Source organism: Rhinatrema bivittatum, chromosome 4 (genome assembly GCF_901001135.1).
Source record: "Rhinatrema bivittatum chromosome 4, aRhiBiv1.1, whole genome shotgun sequence".
In the NCBI taxonomy this organism is placed as follows: domain Eukaryota; kingdom Metazoa; phylum Chordata; class Amphibia; order Gymnophiona; family Rhinatrematidae; genus Rhinatrema; species Rhinatrema bivittatum.
The window spans coordinates 15,324,452-15,341,780 of NC_042618.1; the positions used below are offsets into that span (position 1 = coordinate 15,324,452).

A 17,329-nucleotide genomic window follows, 5' to 3' on the forward strand; every position below is an offset into this window, starting at 1 on the left:
CCAGTACACCAGAGGTAGAGGCTCCAGTGAACTCTTGTGCCAAGACCCCAAAGTTCTTGGTAGCCCAGAGGGCAGAGGCATGTGCACAAACAGCCTCGTTGGAACTGAAGGGAATTCCATCCCCAGAGGTGCCGCGGGATCACAAGGGGAACCAGCGGTCCCAAAGGCACAGAGTCCAAAGGACCTGGCAGGGGCATGGCTGACCGGGGTGTTGCCCACAAGGGCAGCGCCAACAATCCCAAATGGCTCCCCCCTCCATCGGAGGAATCAATTACCAGGATAGTCTCCAATGGAGGCCGCACCGATGCCCAGGGCATCGGGAGAGGCTGCATCGGCAAAACACTGAGTAGCAAATCCAGTTGCTCCAGCAAAGGCGCAAGCACCGATGGAGAAGGCTCCAGTGGCGGTGGTGGCACCTGCAGGAGTGGGGGCTTTATGCCCTGCAGGGCCTGGCCGACCACCAGCCGCACGTGGCATTCCTACTCCTCCTTTAATGCTGACAAGGATAGTACAAGCTTGAGGAGGCGACAGTGAAACCAGATCTCTCCCGGAGCCCCGAGGGGGGAATTGGTGCAGATTGCCTGGGTCCCTTGAGTTTGATGGAAGGTGATGCTTTCTCAGCCTGGGGCCGCTGGTCAATGCTGGTGCCTTCCCTAGCTTGGAGCCATGTGACTATGGTGGTCGATTTCCTTCAATGCTCGGCCAGGTCTTTCCCCGGCACCAAGGTGGATGAGGAGGATCCAGACCTGAAACTAGAAGAAACAGACATCAGATGATCCCCCACGCCCAGCTCCACCTGGGAACCTGACAGAGGGGGAGATACCAAAGGAGCTGGGGTCGCTAAGACCTCCCACCCTTGGGTGTCGATGTCCCCAATGCCAAATTTGATGGCTCAGACTTTTTTTGGTGCTGAACAATTTATCCATTTTGTCCAGGCGCACACAACAGCCCTTAGGAGTCATTTGGGCACAAAAATCAGAACCCTGGACATCATGCGAAGCCCCCAGGCATAAGACGCAGACCTCATGAGGGTCCATGATGGACATAGTCCGGGGGCACTGGGGCAATGGTGAAAATCAGATGATGCCATGGAAAAAAAAAAGAGCGAAGCACACAGTCGCTACCCGGCAGCCACTGGGGATCGGCACCTTCAGCAATCGACCGCGAACGACAAAGTACTTACTGCGATGCCCAAAAAGTATCCTGAAAGCAAAGAGGGACCCAACGGGGCTCGGGACAGAAACAGAAAATTTTTCCACAAAAAGTGTGAGCTATACAATCATGCAGTGCTTCGAAGAAAAAGAGAGACTGAAGAGGGACCCTATGTGGACGTATGGATATTAGCATGCTGGGCATGTTCAGTGTGTCAAGGTTTTCCATACTGGCTTCCATCTGATGTCACCCATGTGTAAGGACTACAGTTTCCTAATCTTCTGCATTAAAAAAAAAATAAAAATGTAAGGAACATGCATACATCTCAAGCTAGTCCTTACCACAGGAAGCAAGGCAAATCTTTGAAGGAACTCCTGCGACTCATACTGATCATAGTCCCCAAACTCAGCTGTAGAAAAGAAATATTGGTGTATCAGAGAGGATAACATTTCTATGAATACTATATTTGTTTATTTAGAAAACAACTTGTCAACCTTTACTGCTATGTATCCTAGCAGAGAAATACAGTAACACTACTTTTGCTATCTGAAGCAGTTCAAAGCATAGGAAATCTCCTTTACCTGCAGAATTTCCAAATGTAGTAAACACAAAAAATGTCGCTAATGAACATATCTAATGCCTTTTATTCCTTTTACTGCATTTTACAATTCATCTTATTATAATTTTATGATGTTATTGATTTTATTATGATCTATTTTTTTTTATAAACAGTTATGATTGGTCACAGAATGACAGTATATAAATGTAATAAATGAAATTACAAAATCATAATTCCACTGCTTCTAAAGTATTAAAAACTCCTTGTAGAAGTCAACTGTAGGCAACATATGTTTCTGATGCCAATATCTGCAGGTTAAAAGCACTGCAGCTTCATTAATCAACCCAAAGGAAACAATGCCTATAGGAAAACCCTTGCTGCACATCTACTGGTGAAGGCTCAACAAACAGTTTATATCCTAAAATGCTCACAACACCACTGCAGACCAGATCCTGAAAGATAAGGGCCTGACATGGATATCAAAATGTTTCTTTTTTTTTATTTGGAGAAGCATATTAGACTATTTATGTGTCTGAATGTATCAGCAATACAATCATCATAAAACCTCAAATTAGCAATCAGACAAAAGCCAGAGATAATCGCAGACCTTCCTGGTCACATTTATGAAAGCTCAATTCCATTAAAAACGTCAAATGCCTTATTTGCTACTATACCCTTTCATTTGTGACAAATATGAGCTAAAGACAGAAGTCTCTAGGGTGAGATACAAATGTTTATCCCCAAGTGTCTGACATGTGACTAGACTGCAAATAAAAGTATGACTAAATTCATCTGTTTTCCAGTGTAAGTCTTTCTTGCCATGATTTCTGAAATAGCTGTAGAACATTAACACGGTAGTGTCCCTGAACCAGCCCTTCAGTAGACCATGCCAACTCTCTGAAGCCAGCAGCACACAACCTATACACAGAAGGACAGAACCAAATGAAACAATAAACAGAACAGCTGTAACAGTGCCAGTTTGTAGATCTAAAGCAGAACTAAAGAAGAGCTGGTCAGTCCCACCAATGGGTTCCAAAAACAATTTAAGAAAAGAGAAAACAAAGTTGCTTACCTATAACAAGTGTTTTCTATGGACAGCAGAACAAGACAGCTACACAAGTGGGTGATGTCATCCAATAATGCCGTTAACAAAAAATGCTCTCTCAGAGCTCAGCAAAAGAGTAAAGAAGTCTGAGTATGCGTGGGATCTCCTGTGCTGCTGCAGCCATGCACTGCCCTTCAGTCACTTCACAAGCTAGTTTCAACTGCATGGGCAAGTGGGAGTGATTTTGTGGCTATCCTGTTCATTGTTCACGGTGAACACCTATTACAGGTAAGCAACTTCACTTTCTCTGTGGACAAGCAGATCAATTACAGATACACAAGTGGGGATTCCTAAGCTGAAGCATGCAAGGATATAAAAAATTGTTCTGTGCAAATGTAAAAATTTTGCAACCCAAGAGAAAGAAGATGGCGAGAATGTTGAAGCTCGAGTAAGTTTTTTTTTTGAGCAGCTTAGTCAAAATTACTATCATTATGAGAGTCTTGGTCTAAGCAGTAATGCTTAGTAAAAGTATGTATGAATGACCAGATAGCCACTTTGGAGATGCACTGTGGAGGTTGCAGTTGATGAGCTTTTACTTTTTGCTGAAGGAGAATTCCCACATTTGTGAAACAGAGAAAGATAAACATCAAATTGGCTCTCTCAGTGTGTTTCTTGACTTGGCACTATTTGAGAGAAACAACTGAAAAGATTTCCTAAAGGGCTTAGAACAAGAGGAGGTCTCTTTTTCAGTCAAGTCTATTAAGAGACTGTTTGGTTGGAGAGGTGGCTTTGGAAAAAAAAAAAAAAAAGAAAAACAAACCAGAACACAGTGGAAGCCTAATTGAATGCTTTAGATGGAACCGATGTACTCCCAAAATTCTGTGCTCTCACCTCCTAAAAATGTGTTCAATAAACTATCTTATTTTTATTTGTATTAGCAATCAATTTTAATAAAATATATTGGAGAAAGAGGTAAGTTTCATATTACTGGTGCATGCCTCCACGGCCTTGCGCCCTTCTCGTAGTATAATCATTAACTTGCCTCCTTCCTCCTTTTGTAAATTTTTATGTGTTTTATAAATAATTTTAATATAATATTTATGTCAAAAAGATTTTTTTTAAATCAAACAAGATTTTTAAATTAATTGTAATCTCCACTTTGCATAATCGGGATAAAGCAACTTATATTTTTCTTCTATTACTTTCAATATCTTATCAACTTTCATTGAATGACTAAAATTCATGTATCCCTTATGCTCATGAACAATTAAATTTCAATCTCCTTTCAATTTATACGCCATCTATCTCCAATATCCCTGAAAGGATTTTGTGAACGCCGAGTTCCTATATGTTAAACTACCACTATCTAAATGGAACTGTTAGAGACTTATCTCCCGACACAGCTGCGTTTCGGTCTTTCTTCCTCAGGGGAGAATGTCCATTCCTGTTATCCTTAGTTCTTAGTTGATCCAAAATTCATGGCGTTTTTTCAGGCTATCCGTTCTCTCTCTCCGGCTTACGAGCTCCGAGTGGCGGCGTTATTCTGAGCGCTTTCTTTTTGCTTTAAAAGCTAGTCAGCAGATCGCTGCTCAACCAATGGCGTTGGATACGTGTTACGTGTTACATCATATTCACCAGCGAATGCTGATTGGTGGCCTCAAAATTAAAGGGCCGCTTATCCCACGTAAACATACGTAAATTACCATTCTATTTCAAATTAGACTCGCCCACTCTATCTCTTCGTTGAGTCCATGTGGAACAACAGTATTCAACCTAAAAATCCATTGCTGTTCAATATAATTCAATTTCTTCTTTTCATCTCCACCGATGTTATTACTTTCAACCTTGTCTATAACCGTCCACCTAAGTTGATCAAAAACGTGATCATGTTCGATGCAATGTTGCACCATGGGTGCTTCCACGGTTTTTGTGTTTAATTTCGATCTATGCTCGATCAACCGAATTCTTATGACTCTTGATGTCCTGCCCACATAATTCTTAGGACAAGGACACTGAATCAAATAGATCACATTTTTCGATGTACAATCCGTATCTCTACTCCTCTTTATACAGTACCCTGTAACGGAATCCTTCCATTCATTGCCCTCGATGGTGGTTTGACACATGTCACAGCGTTGACATGCCTTATGATTGCCACCTCGAATTTTCTCTTCCGTTTCTCTAATGATATCCGCATGAACCACCATATCTTTTATATTACAACCTCTCGTTGTTGCTATTAGTGGGAGTTCTCCAAATGCTTCATGCACAGATAAAATGGGCCAATGTCTTCTTATGGAAGCTGTAATGGATGCCGTTGCTGTACTTTGTGGAATAATACAGGTGAGTCTACCTTGCTCCTTCTTGCTTCGATATTGGAGCAATTGGTTGCGATCAGCATATTTTGCTCTTTTATATGCTCTATTTATGATTTTGTTAGGATATCCTCTGTCCTTGAATTTATTCTTTAAATATTCCGCTTGTCTCTCAAATTCTTCTTTGGTGGAGCAGATTCTTTTATATCTAAAGAATTGGCTTGCTGGTAATCCTTGCTTCAAGGATACAGCATGATGACTGTGATATTTAAGTAATGTATTCCTCTCCGTTTTTTTATGATGTACAGTTGTTTGTAATATTTGTTCTTTTCTTTCTATTAATACATCCAAATACGATATTTTTTGTTGGCTACTTTCCGCTGTGAACTTTAAATTCTCATCCACTGTATTAATCCACAGTACAAATTTATCCAATTCTTCTTTGGATGACATCCAGATCAAGAAGACGTCGTCGATGTAGCGACGCCAATATGTAATCTTCGACCACCATTGAGATTTGTATACCTGCAATTCCTCAAATTGTGTCACATAAATGTTAGCAACTGAAGGTGCTAACGATGACCCCATAGCGATTCCGTGGGATTGGTGATAAAACTTGTCACCAAATCTGAAATAATTGTTAGTCAATACCAATTCCAAAAGTTGTTGCAAAAACTGTAGGGGTATACGCTGCTTCCTTTCTTTAACCAACTGAGACATCACTGCTTGTATAGCCTGTTGTTGCGGGATCTGCATATATAAGGATTGGATATCCATTGTTGTCAACCAACATTCTCCTTGTGTGATTTGAATTTCTGAAATTTCCTTCAAAAACTGTATCGTATCTTTCAAATAAGATTTTGCTCTAATCACTATAGGTTGTAAAATCTTATCAAGTAGAATCGCCGGGGGCTCCAACACTGTATTTCTAAGAGAGACGATTGGTCTTATCGGTGGCGGTATAATTTCTTTATGTACCTTTGGAACTGAATATATCAATGGAATTTTAGGTTGTTTATTTTGTAAAAAACGTTTCTCTTTAAGTGTCAAAAACGGCACTTCTTCTGTAAGGTCCTGAATGGACTCAACTAACATTTGAGTGGGATCCCTGTCCAGTATATGATAATATTTCTGATCTTCTAAATGTTGTAACATTGTGGTTCTGTAAGTGGTAATGTCTTGTACAACGATGGCGCCTCCCTTGTCGGCCGGTTTGATAACTAGTTGACTTTCATTGGATAATGTATGGAGGGCTGTCCTCAATTCTTTAGTAAGATTGTGATATCTAGGGGTTTCTTTCGTTTCCATGATTTCAAGATCCCTTAAAATCATGTGTTTAAACGTGATAATATGTGGGTCTATCGGACCCTGGGGCACCCAACGTGATTTAGGGCGAACAATAGAATAGTCAACGGAGCTCGAAGCCACATCTTGCAGACTGAAAAACAGTTTAACTTGTAGTTTCCTTATGAATCTGTGTATCCAAATGCGCGTATCAAAAGGCTTATGAAATTGAGTTGGAACAAATGAAAGTCCGTTTTCCAGTACTTGTGTCTGATAGTCAGTCAGAGGAATTTTTGACAAATTTATCACCGCGGAGGATCGTTGCTGAATTTCTGATTTTTGTGATATTGTTGTCTCGTTGTTATTCCCGGTTTGTCGACAATCTCCGTTCTTAAAGATTTTTTTCTTTGATTGTTGGATTGTAATCCTAAAAAATCTTTTGAACGTCCCCCTTTATTTTCCAGTGATTTCTTAGATTTATTGGATGACTTAACCGGTTCTTGTTTGTCCTCTTCTATTTCTCCTTCTTCTGAACTCCCCGAACTTTCTCCAGACGAAAAATTAAATTTCACTTTTTTCTTTTGTATCTCTCCTTGTCGAGTCTTCCAATTATAAACTCTATTATTTGAATAATCTGCTTGGTCCCGTTTAAATTTTGTTATTTTCGTCTCTTTTATGTCCGCTCTAAATTGATCCAATGCTAAACTATGTTCTTCCAATTTATTTTCAAAATCTGATAATTTACTCACTGTCTCCAATATATCTTGTATTTGTGTTTGTACTTCTTCCGTATGTTGACGTACTCGATTGATAATTAGCAACATTAAGTCCAGTGAGCATTTGTTGAGGATTGCTCTCCAAACCCCCACAAATTCACTATCATCCGAGAATAGCATAGGATTCTTCAGAACCCTCAACCCTCTTGGCACTATCTGTTTAACATATTCCACTAACGTTATACCTTGCATCTGAATCCTAATAAGTTTCCTGTTTAATTTATCATAATCTTCCCAACCTTTGTTGGTCAATTCCTCTGGCGCATCTGAAAATAGCGATGATTGCTCCTTAATTTTTTCCACCTGATCTTCTGTGTAACTAAAAACGTTTTTCCAACTTTCCATGGTATTCAAAGATCTGTCAGCGGCTCCAATATATTACACTAATAATCAGTATCTCTCTCCGCTTGTGATGAGAAATCCAAATAAATGTACTCCCAAAATTCTGTGCTCTCACCTCCTAAAAATGCAACATTGCATCGAACATGCATCACGTTTTTGATCAACTTAGGTGGACGGTTATAGACAAGGTTGAAAGTAATAACATCGGTGGAGATGAAAAGAAGAAATTGAATTATATTGAACAGCAATGGATTTTTAGGTTGAATACTGTTGTTCCACATGGACTCAACGAAGAGATAGAGTGGGCGAGTCTAATTTGAAATAGAATGGTAATTTACGTATGTTTACGTGGGATAAGCGGCCCTTTAATTTTGAGGCCACCAATCAGCATTCGCTGGTGAATATGATGTAACACGTAACACGTATCCAACGCCATTGGTTGAGCAGCGATCTGCTGACTAGCTTTTAAAGCAAAAAGAAAGCGCTCAGAATAACGCCGCCACTCGGAGCTCGTAAGCCGGAGAGAGAGAACGGATAGCCTGAAAAAACGCCATGAATTTTGGATCAACTAAGAACTAAGGATAACAGGAATGGACATTCTCCCCTGAGGAAGAAAGACCGAAACGCAGCTGTGTCGGGAGATAAGTCTCTAACAGTTCCATTTAGATAGTGGTAGTTTAACATATAGGAACTCGGCGTTCACAAAATCCTTTCAGGGATATTGGAGATAGATGGCGTATAAATTGAAAGGAGATTGAAATTTAATTGTTCATGAGCATAAGGGATACATGAATTTTAGTCATTCAATGAAAGTTGATAAGATATTGAAAGTAATAGAAGAAAAATATAAGTTGCTTTATCCCGATTATGCAAAGTGGAGATTACAATTAATTTAAAAATCTTGTTTGATTTAAAAAAAATCTTTTTGACATAAATATTATATTAAAATTATTTATAAAACACATAAAAATTTACAAAAGGAGGAAGGAGGCAAGTTAATGATTATACTACGAGAAGGGCGCAAGGCCGTGGAGGCATGCACCAGTAATATGAAACTTACCTCTTTCTCCAATATATTTTATTAAAATTGATTGCTAATACAAATAAAAATAAGATAGTTTATTGAACACATTTTTAGGAGGTGAGAGCACAGAATTTTGGGAGTACATTTATTTGGATTTCTCATCACAAGCGGAGAGAGATACTGATTATTAGATGGAACCGAGACATCACCTAAGGTAGGAATTGCAGAAATGTTCTCAAAACTACTCTATTCTAAAAAATCTGCATACATGGTGCAGAAATTACTAAAGACTTAGAGTTCACTCACTCTGCAAGACAAGGTGACCACTATAAGAAACAAGAGCTTCCAAGTGAGGAATTTAATGTCCATTGTTACTAAAGACAAAGAAAGATTCCATTAATTGGGAAAGAACTACATTAAAGGGCCCACAGAAGAGGAAGAAACTTGATTTGAGGTCATTAGTAAAGTCCTTTTATGCTCTTAGCTACTATGGAATTTTGAGAAATAGCATCACCATTTGCAAGGTCTGCCTATGTTGCTATAGCACTCACACGTATTCTGTCTGAATTTTATTTTAATTCAGACTTGGAAAGATGGAGAAGGATTTGAAGTAGTAGGATTGTGCATCATCTGAAAAGGCTCCTCATTATGAGAGGACACTAGAAGGAAAACCTTTTCCTCTTGAAGTGATAGGATCGTCTGGTAGCAGGTATTTTAGCTGCCAAGATTACCTGATTTCAGGAGGAAAAAGGGCAACACGTGCACTACTTTGCTCTCAATATCCATTCTATGAGTACTAGAGACTAAAAGGTTGAGTTGTAGTAGTGAGCCATTGAATTGAGTTAGGAGATCTGGGAATATTTGTAGACAAATTGGAGGAGCCACAGCTAGTCTTTATAACTATGGAAACCATATTTGATAAGGAATACGGCTATTGAGCAAATGCATACATTAACTCCTTGTCCCACAGATCAAGAATGCATCCAATGTTAAGAAATTGTACATTGGCCTCTTGGAGCAGTAGAGGTATTTTGTGGTTGAATGGAGATGTAAAGAAGTCTATGTGCTGCGTTCTCCATCGTTGCAAAAAAAAAAAAAAAAAAAAAAGTTAATTGGCTGGGGTGTACAGACATTTGCGTGGCTGTAGCTGACGACTCAAATCCACTAAAATGTAGTCTTAGCCCAGAAGATAAGTTGTGGAAAGTCAGATGTTCCTCAATATTGCCCAATTTCATATTTTAAGAGCTTCTTTGCATAGCTTTGAGGAAACTGTTTCTCCTTGTTTATATAAAACATTGCTATTTGACTATATGCCTGGATTTGAGCTACCTTTTGCTTTAACCAAGTTTAGAAAGCTTTGACTATAGCCTTAAGTTCTAGAAGGTTGATACGAAGAGTGGTCTTCTGAGGGGACCAGATCCCTTGAGAACAAATTCTGTTGAGATGGGCTCCCCAACCTTGAGGGGAGGCCTCTATAGTTAGTATTTGTTGCACTTGTGAAGGATGAAAAGATTGACCGTGAAGAAGATTCAAGGATTTTACTAAACACGTGGATAATGGTGAGCCAGTGGATATAGTATATTTGGATTTTCAGAAGGAGTTTGACAAATTCCCTCATGAGACACTCTTGTGAATTAAAAGCCATAGGGTAAGAGACAATGTCTTATTGTGAATTATGAACTGGTTAAAAGATGGGAAACAGAGAGGACGACTAAATGGTCAGTTTTCTCAATAGAAGAATGTAAACAGTGGAGTGCCCCAGGGATCTGAACTAGGACCAGTGTTGTTTAATATATATATATAAATGATATGGAAAAGGGAACAAGTGAGGTGATCAAATGTGCAATTTTTCCAACTTGTTAAATCACAAGCAGATGAGAAATTGCAGGACCACCTTGTGAAACTGGGAGACTGGACATCCAAATGGCAGATAAAATTTTATATGGACAAGTGCAAAGTGATGCACATGGGGAAAAGTAATCCAAAATGCATTTACACGATGTTAGGTTCCATATTGAGTCACCACCCAGAAAAAGGATCCAAGCGTCATCATGGACAGTTATCTGAAATCCTAGTCTGGTGTATGATGTGTCAAAAGAAAACAGGATGTTAGGAATTATTAGGAAAGGAATGGAGAATAAAACTGAAAATGTCATAATCCTTCTGTATCGCTCTATGGTGAGACCAGACATAGAATATAGTGTATAATTCTGGTCACCACATCTAAAAAGATAAGAGCTAAACTGGAAAAGATACAAAGAAGGCTGACCAAAATGATAAAGGGAATGGATTGGCTCCTCTATGAAAAAAGGCTAAAGAGTTTAGAGCTATTCAAGCTTGGAGAAGAGACAGCTGAGGGGGGATATGATAAAGGTATATAAAATCATGAGTGGAGTAGAATGGGTAAATGAGAATTGGTTGTTTACTCTTTCAAAAAAATACAAAGACTAGGGGACGCCCCATGAAGTTACTAAGTAGCACATTTAAAACAAATCGGAGAAAATAATTTTTCACTTAATGCACTCTGGAATTCATTGCCAGAAGATGTGGTAAAGGAAGTAGTGTAGCTAGGTTTAAAAAAAAAAAAAAAGTGTGGACAAGGTTTCTGGAAGGAAAAGTCACTGTTGGAAAGCGCAATACTGTGCTTGATGGACCCCTCAGTCTTACCCAATATGGTAATTCTTATGTATGCCGTAAGGATTAAACTAGATGTTTGGTGAAATCTATGTTGTGCAACATTGGATGTTGATGCAGATTCCAATGAAATCTGATACGCTATTGGGCTCATTTAATGTTTAGAAATGCAACTGGGGTAACATGCTTTTGCTGTAATGTGGCCTAACGACTTCATGAAGAAATCTGGCAGTAACAAACTGCAGAGTATGAATGAGCGATACGAAGGCATTCCTCATTTGACTGGAAAAAAAGGTTTTCCTTTTTCTATATTCAGATAGGCTCCTAATAATTCCAGTGGATGAGGCGGGATCAAGTGAAACTTTTCAAAACAGACCATAAGCCTTAGGATCTGCAATGTTTGCAGAACAAAATTCATGTGACTGGATTCTTGATATTAAACAATAGTCTAAGCAAGGGAAAATTAATACATTGCTTTGCCTGATATGGCCAGTTACAACTGCCAAGCATTTGTTGATAACTCTGGGGGGGTTGCTGCTAGACTGGAGGACTCTCTACTGGAAATGCTGATCTTTCAGCGCAAACTTTAGGCACTTTCTGTGCAACCTGTGGATAGGTACATCCAGTTTAAAGAGAATGGACTCTGACATCTTCTGAAGAAACGCCGGATACATGTCTTCAGGCAGGGCAGTACTACTATGAGGATGGGTCAGAAGGTTACTTGGAAGATTGCTCCAAACAACTAATAGAATCTTCAGAATCAGATACGGTCACTGGTGAATCTTTTTGGAAAGATTTTCCTTTTGAAGAAATAGAGGAAGGAGACAGTCTGGTTGCTGAAGTTCTTGATAAGGCATAATGGTCGTCTGTGCCTAAAGTTGTGTAGAAAGCCTTTTCAAAATGGGCTCTGAAATGTGATCTTGCAAAGAGGTAGATGGCATATTTGACATCAGATTTAACAAAATGTTATCATAATTTTTGGACAAATGAGCGTTATTCCAGAAGAGGAATGAGAGGTGGCAACTTTCTTGAAGATGAATCAGATTTGTGAACTAAAATAGAAGAGTTCTCATAAATAGTTGGAAGAATTGGTGTGTCTGAACTGAGATGATGCATCAGCACAGACATTTCCTTCAGTGCCAAAGGAAAAGAATTGGACTATCATTTTTAATGCACTGGTCTTTGGGTACCAAGACACGATGGCACCATGCTCTGTACCAATGCTCTCAGCATGGTGCTTCTTAATTGCTGGCCCTTCAGATGAATTAGGCCTTTGTTTTTCTCTACACGTCTTAGACTATGACCAGTTGGGTGCTGGTCTTTTGGAGATGTCCTTTCCTTCCAGGGAGAAATCTCTCTCAAATTCTAATTTCATATCTTGGTAGATGCTGGCCTGCAAAAGACATTCTGCCCCATGAACCAAAGTTTGAAGGATCTGGCTTGCCATTTTATGCCAATATTTTGAGCATAATTTGAATGGCTTCTTACCCATTCTGGTAGATTTCTCAGACATGGAAAAGGAAAAGCAAAAGGAAATTGTTCTAACAAAAATCTTTATTTTTTTTTTTACTCTATTACAAGTGATGTAAGAAGTAAGAAATGAAAAGAATGAAAGAAATAAAACAGGAAAGTTGTAACCCAAAAAATGCAGTAACAAAAGAGCCAAAAAATCCGACTGTTCACAAAGTAAACAAAAAGTGACTGAAGAGAAGTACACGGTGGAAGGCCTGCACACACTAGGAAAGACTGGTTTAGTCTTTATGACCTCTGAGAGAGCATGTTTCATCATAGCACAGTCTGAGGAGGTCACCCTACTTGTGTGGCCATAACTATTTCTACTTGTACATTACCAAACTCCACAGCTGCTGCAAAATGTATCATGGGAGACTGTTTGAAGACCAGGCAAATAACCAGAACCCATATACTGCCCAAAATTTCTCACATGCATCTGTCAACCACAGGCAAAAATACAATAAGCAGAAATATGTCTTACTCCAATGATGTGGGGACGATGAGAGAGGTGATCAAATTTGCTGATACAAAATTATTCAACATTTTCAAATCATAAGAGGATTGTGAGAAATTGCAGGACGACCTTGCAAGACTGGGAAACTGACCATCCAAATAAGAAAATGACATTTAATGTGGACAAATGCAAGTGATGCATGTAGAGAACACCATAAATTATAACTACACAATGCAAGGTTTCACTTTTGGAGTTACCACCCCGAAAAAGGATCTAGGCAACATCATAGATATGTTGAAACCCTCTGCTTAGTGTGTGGCAGTAGCCTAGAAAGCAAATAGAATGCTAAGAATTATTAGGAAAGGAAGAGAGAATAAAACAGAAAATAATATGATGCAACCACACCTTGAGTAGTGTTTGTATTTCTGGGCACCACATCTCAAAAAAGGCATAGCAGAATTAGAAAATGTATAGAGAAGGGTGACCAATATGATAAAGGGGGATGGAACAAATGATTTCCCTATGAGGAAAGGCTAAAGAGGTTAGGACCCATATGTGAAGACTACCATCCTGCTTGTCCTGGGAGAAAATATATATTTTTACTCAATGCATAATTGAACTCTGGAATTCATTGCTGGAGGATATGGTGAAAACTGTTAGTAGCAAGGTTTAAAAAAAGGTTTAGACCAGTTCCCGAAAGAAAAGTCCATAAGCCATGATTAAGGTGGACTTGAGGAAATCCACTGCTTATCCCTGGGATAAGCCTGATTTGCCACTGTTGGAAACAGGATACTGGGCTTGATGGACCTTTGGTCTGACCCTGTATAGCAAATGTTATGTTACTTGTATATAAAATTATGTCAATTGATGGGGAAAAATAAGGTCTTCTAAATCGTTTTACACTTTCTTCCCCTGAAGCTTTATAATGCACACACATTCACTGGTGGTTTTACACCACACTTTCCTGTGCCAATAGGCAATCATTTATTAATATCATGTGCCCAAAAACTTTTTTTTGTTTTAAGATTTTTATTCTGCAAGGCTGCAATTCACAACAGAATACTTCAGTTGTAGAATTCAATATATCACAAGAAAATGCAATGACAAAACAGAGAATATAAGCCACCATGAGATAGAAAACCACAGTTTTTGTTTTATTTTAACTATATTCAGTCTACAGACATAAATAGTCATACCCTGCAGAAAGAAAACATAGAAGACTGTGGCAAAATCTGCATTTTCAAAGAAAATAGCAGAACAAAAAGAAGTCAGCTCTTTTTACTCCAATAAAGAAGTAGGAGCCAAACTGGTGAGTAAATTACAGTTTTCTGTAAGAAAGCAACATTATCTTTAATCCTCTCTGGCTTCTCTGTTCATGATAGACGATTATCCAAGGACATCAAACTCTGATTATAAGTATTCTTAGACATCAGCAATAAACATTCCAGCTTAGAAAATCTTTAACCAAGGAGAAAGGAGGTCATTGGAAGGCATGGCTATGCTTAAAAGAGTCAATCTCACCTCCCTTCCAAAGAGTGTAGAAAGCAATGTTTAGAAAAAACCTATACCAGAACTGAAGAAAGCATGGGAGAGGACACAGAGGATTCTTAGCTGATAATCTTTTCTGTAGCCCGGGTGGTAGTAAGCCAGTGCTTCTATGTCAGAAAGGGGCTGTTTGTTTGTGGCTAAGGGAGAGGAAGTTTTGTAAAGGTTGTTGGGGAAATTTTAATTTTACTTTATTTATTTATTTATTTTTAGTGATGTATTCTAATATGTTGTATTTTTATTTTGAAGGGAATATTATTATTGTCATGACAGCTATCATTTCCCTAGCGATAGTAGGGATATGGCAGGACTGTATTAGGGATTTTATTATTATTGTATCTATACCAAGGCAAATATTTAAAGGCATTTATTTAGCCAGACAACTCACAAGTTAACCAGTTATATGTTTTCAAAAATCGCTGGCACCTATCCAGCTAGTTTTGCCAGATTAGTTATTATCCATCTAAAAATTAGTGGAAAAAGTAATGGATGTTATGAGGCATAAGTTCCAACACGGCTGTCAATAGCAACACAGAAAGTGCTAGCCGGAATCGAGACAGGCGCGTACTGTGATCCTGGCAGAAGAGTATTTTTGAAAGGTACCAGGAAGGTTAGGGCTGGAATGGGAGTTGAGGAAGGCAGAGAAGAGATTATCACTTAAAAATTATGCCAGATTGGGGCGGGGGTAGGCCAGCCCCCAACTCCACCAGCTTTCAATAAAACAGTGTCAGAGGGGTTTGGGGGAGGCTTGGCCAACCAGGCACTTTTTTACATAAGACCAGATAACTCTAAACTTAACTGGCGATATTTAAAAGATAGTCTGCTACCTTTTTCCCTGAACATGATATATTGTATTGTGTTATCATCAATTCAATTTAGAACTTGTATGATCCCACAGCACCGTTATTGTATTATATTCTCGTTTGTTATATTGTTGTTTCGTAAATGATTTAATGTCTACAATATCATTATTGTATGTTAAACATTCTCCTTTTGGATGGTCTACGATCGATACAGCCTGTTTGCTGTTAATCCTGTTATATGTAATTAATATTTATTAATTCTGTTATTTGTAAAGCCTTGTTGCTAATTTATTGTTAATTGTAAACCGCGGTGATGTATATTTTACATACTGCGGTATATAAAAACCTCTAAATAAATAAAATAAATAAATAAATGTTTAAAGTTATCCAGCTAAAAGTATTCAGCAGTACATTTAGCCCACTGAACATCCAGGATAAAAAAAAAAAAAAAGAAATAACTTACTTCATTAATTTTAGCTGGATAAGTTATTCCTTCTACATTTTTTTTGAATATTGCCCTCTATATGTTGTATTGTACTAGTTTGATGTAAACTGCCTTGGGTCCCCCCTTCTTTGGAGGAAAAGGCAAAATGTAAGCATAAAATAGAAACAGAAGTAGAGGATCCTTAGTGGTGAGGAAGTGAAGATAAAAGCTAGAGGAAGAAAGGCCTCTGCATTACTGCTACTTGAAGAGTAAATGAGCAGATTGGAGGGGCCTTATTTGCTAACATTCTACAGTTCTAGATAAAACCCCTTCTCTATTTCTCTGATTTCCGTACAGTACTCCAATCTATAATTTTTTCAAAAATTGATTACTGTAACGCTCTCCTACTTGGACTCCCTGCTACCCACATCAAACCTTTACAACTCCTTCAAAATGCTACTGCACGCATCCTCACTAATGTTAAAAAGAAAGACCACATCACTCCCACCCTCATTGATCTCCATTGGCTCCCCATTCACTCACAAATTATCTACAAGACCCTTACCCTCATCCACAAAAGTATTACTAACGAACATTACAACTGGCTAAACCCACCTTTCCTCCCTCGTACCTCCACTAGACCCACCCGTTCCTCTCTCCGTGGAACCCTTATTCCTCCTTCCATAAAATCCACGAGACTCATCTCCACCACCAATAGAGCCCTTTCCCTCGCAGGCCCCTCCCTTTGGAATTCTATGCCTCTTGACCTACGCACCGAAACCTCCACACCCACTTTCAAAAAGAAACTCAAAACCTGGCTCTTCCTCCAAGCATACCCCCAATCATCACCATCACCTACTAACACACTAACCCTACCATCATCTCTTACCAACACCCCCCAATCAGGACCTACACCCAACACCTACCCCCTCTAACCCCTCCTAGGAATTACAAATGTCTCACTTAACCTTTTGCATATAAAGAATGTTACTTTGTACAACCTCACATATAACCTCACTTCAATGACTGTTGTTTTCGCGCTTATACAATTTTGTATATAACCAGTGTACATACCAATTGTTCCTCCATTCCCTGGACATAACTTATCCTTATGTGTCTTTGTTTCACCCTCCCCCTGCCCCCTCCCTTGTCTCGACTACCCACTATCCCTCCCTCCCCAAGTTATTTAGTTACTTGCTCTGTTACTGCGTTTATGTTGCATACTGTTTTTTGTAAAGGCGTTGCCTATATATCTATTGGTTGTAAGTTACTTGTAAACCGGCACGATGTGCAAACGGTTGTCGGTATATAAAATCACTTAAAGAAAGAAAGAAAGAAAGAAATATAAATAAAAGGACTCAGGTTTACAACAATTTTGTGACTACAAGTCACAACATAATCAAATTAAAAATATTCCATGAATACTAAGGAAGTGAAGCCTACAGATGCTTTTCTCTTCT

At 38.8% G+C, this 17,329-nt stretch overlaps 1 protein-coding gene across 7 annotated transcripts in view; it reads right to left on the reverse strand.

Moving 5' to 3' along the window:
- Positions 1 to 17,329, reverse strand: part of PTPN21 (protein tyrosine phosphatase non-receptor type 21) — a 191,305-nt gene that overhangs the window by 102,551 nt on the left and 71,425 nt on the right. For all 7 annotated transcript variants that reach the window (XM_029597749.1, XM_029597748.1, XM_029597746.1 and 4 more), the window contains one exon: positions 1,494 to 1,561. In XM_029597749.1, the coding sequence (XP_029453609.1) occupies positions 1,494 to 1,561 (68 nt within the window). The remainder of the gene's footprint in view (positions 1 to 1,493; positions 1,562 to 17,329) is intronic.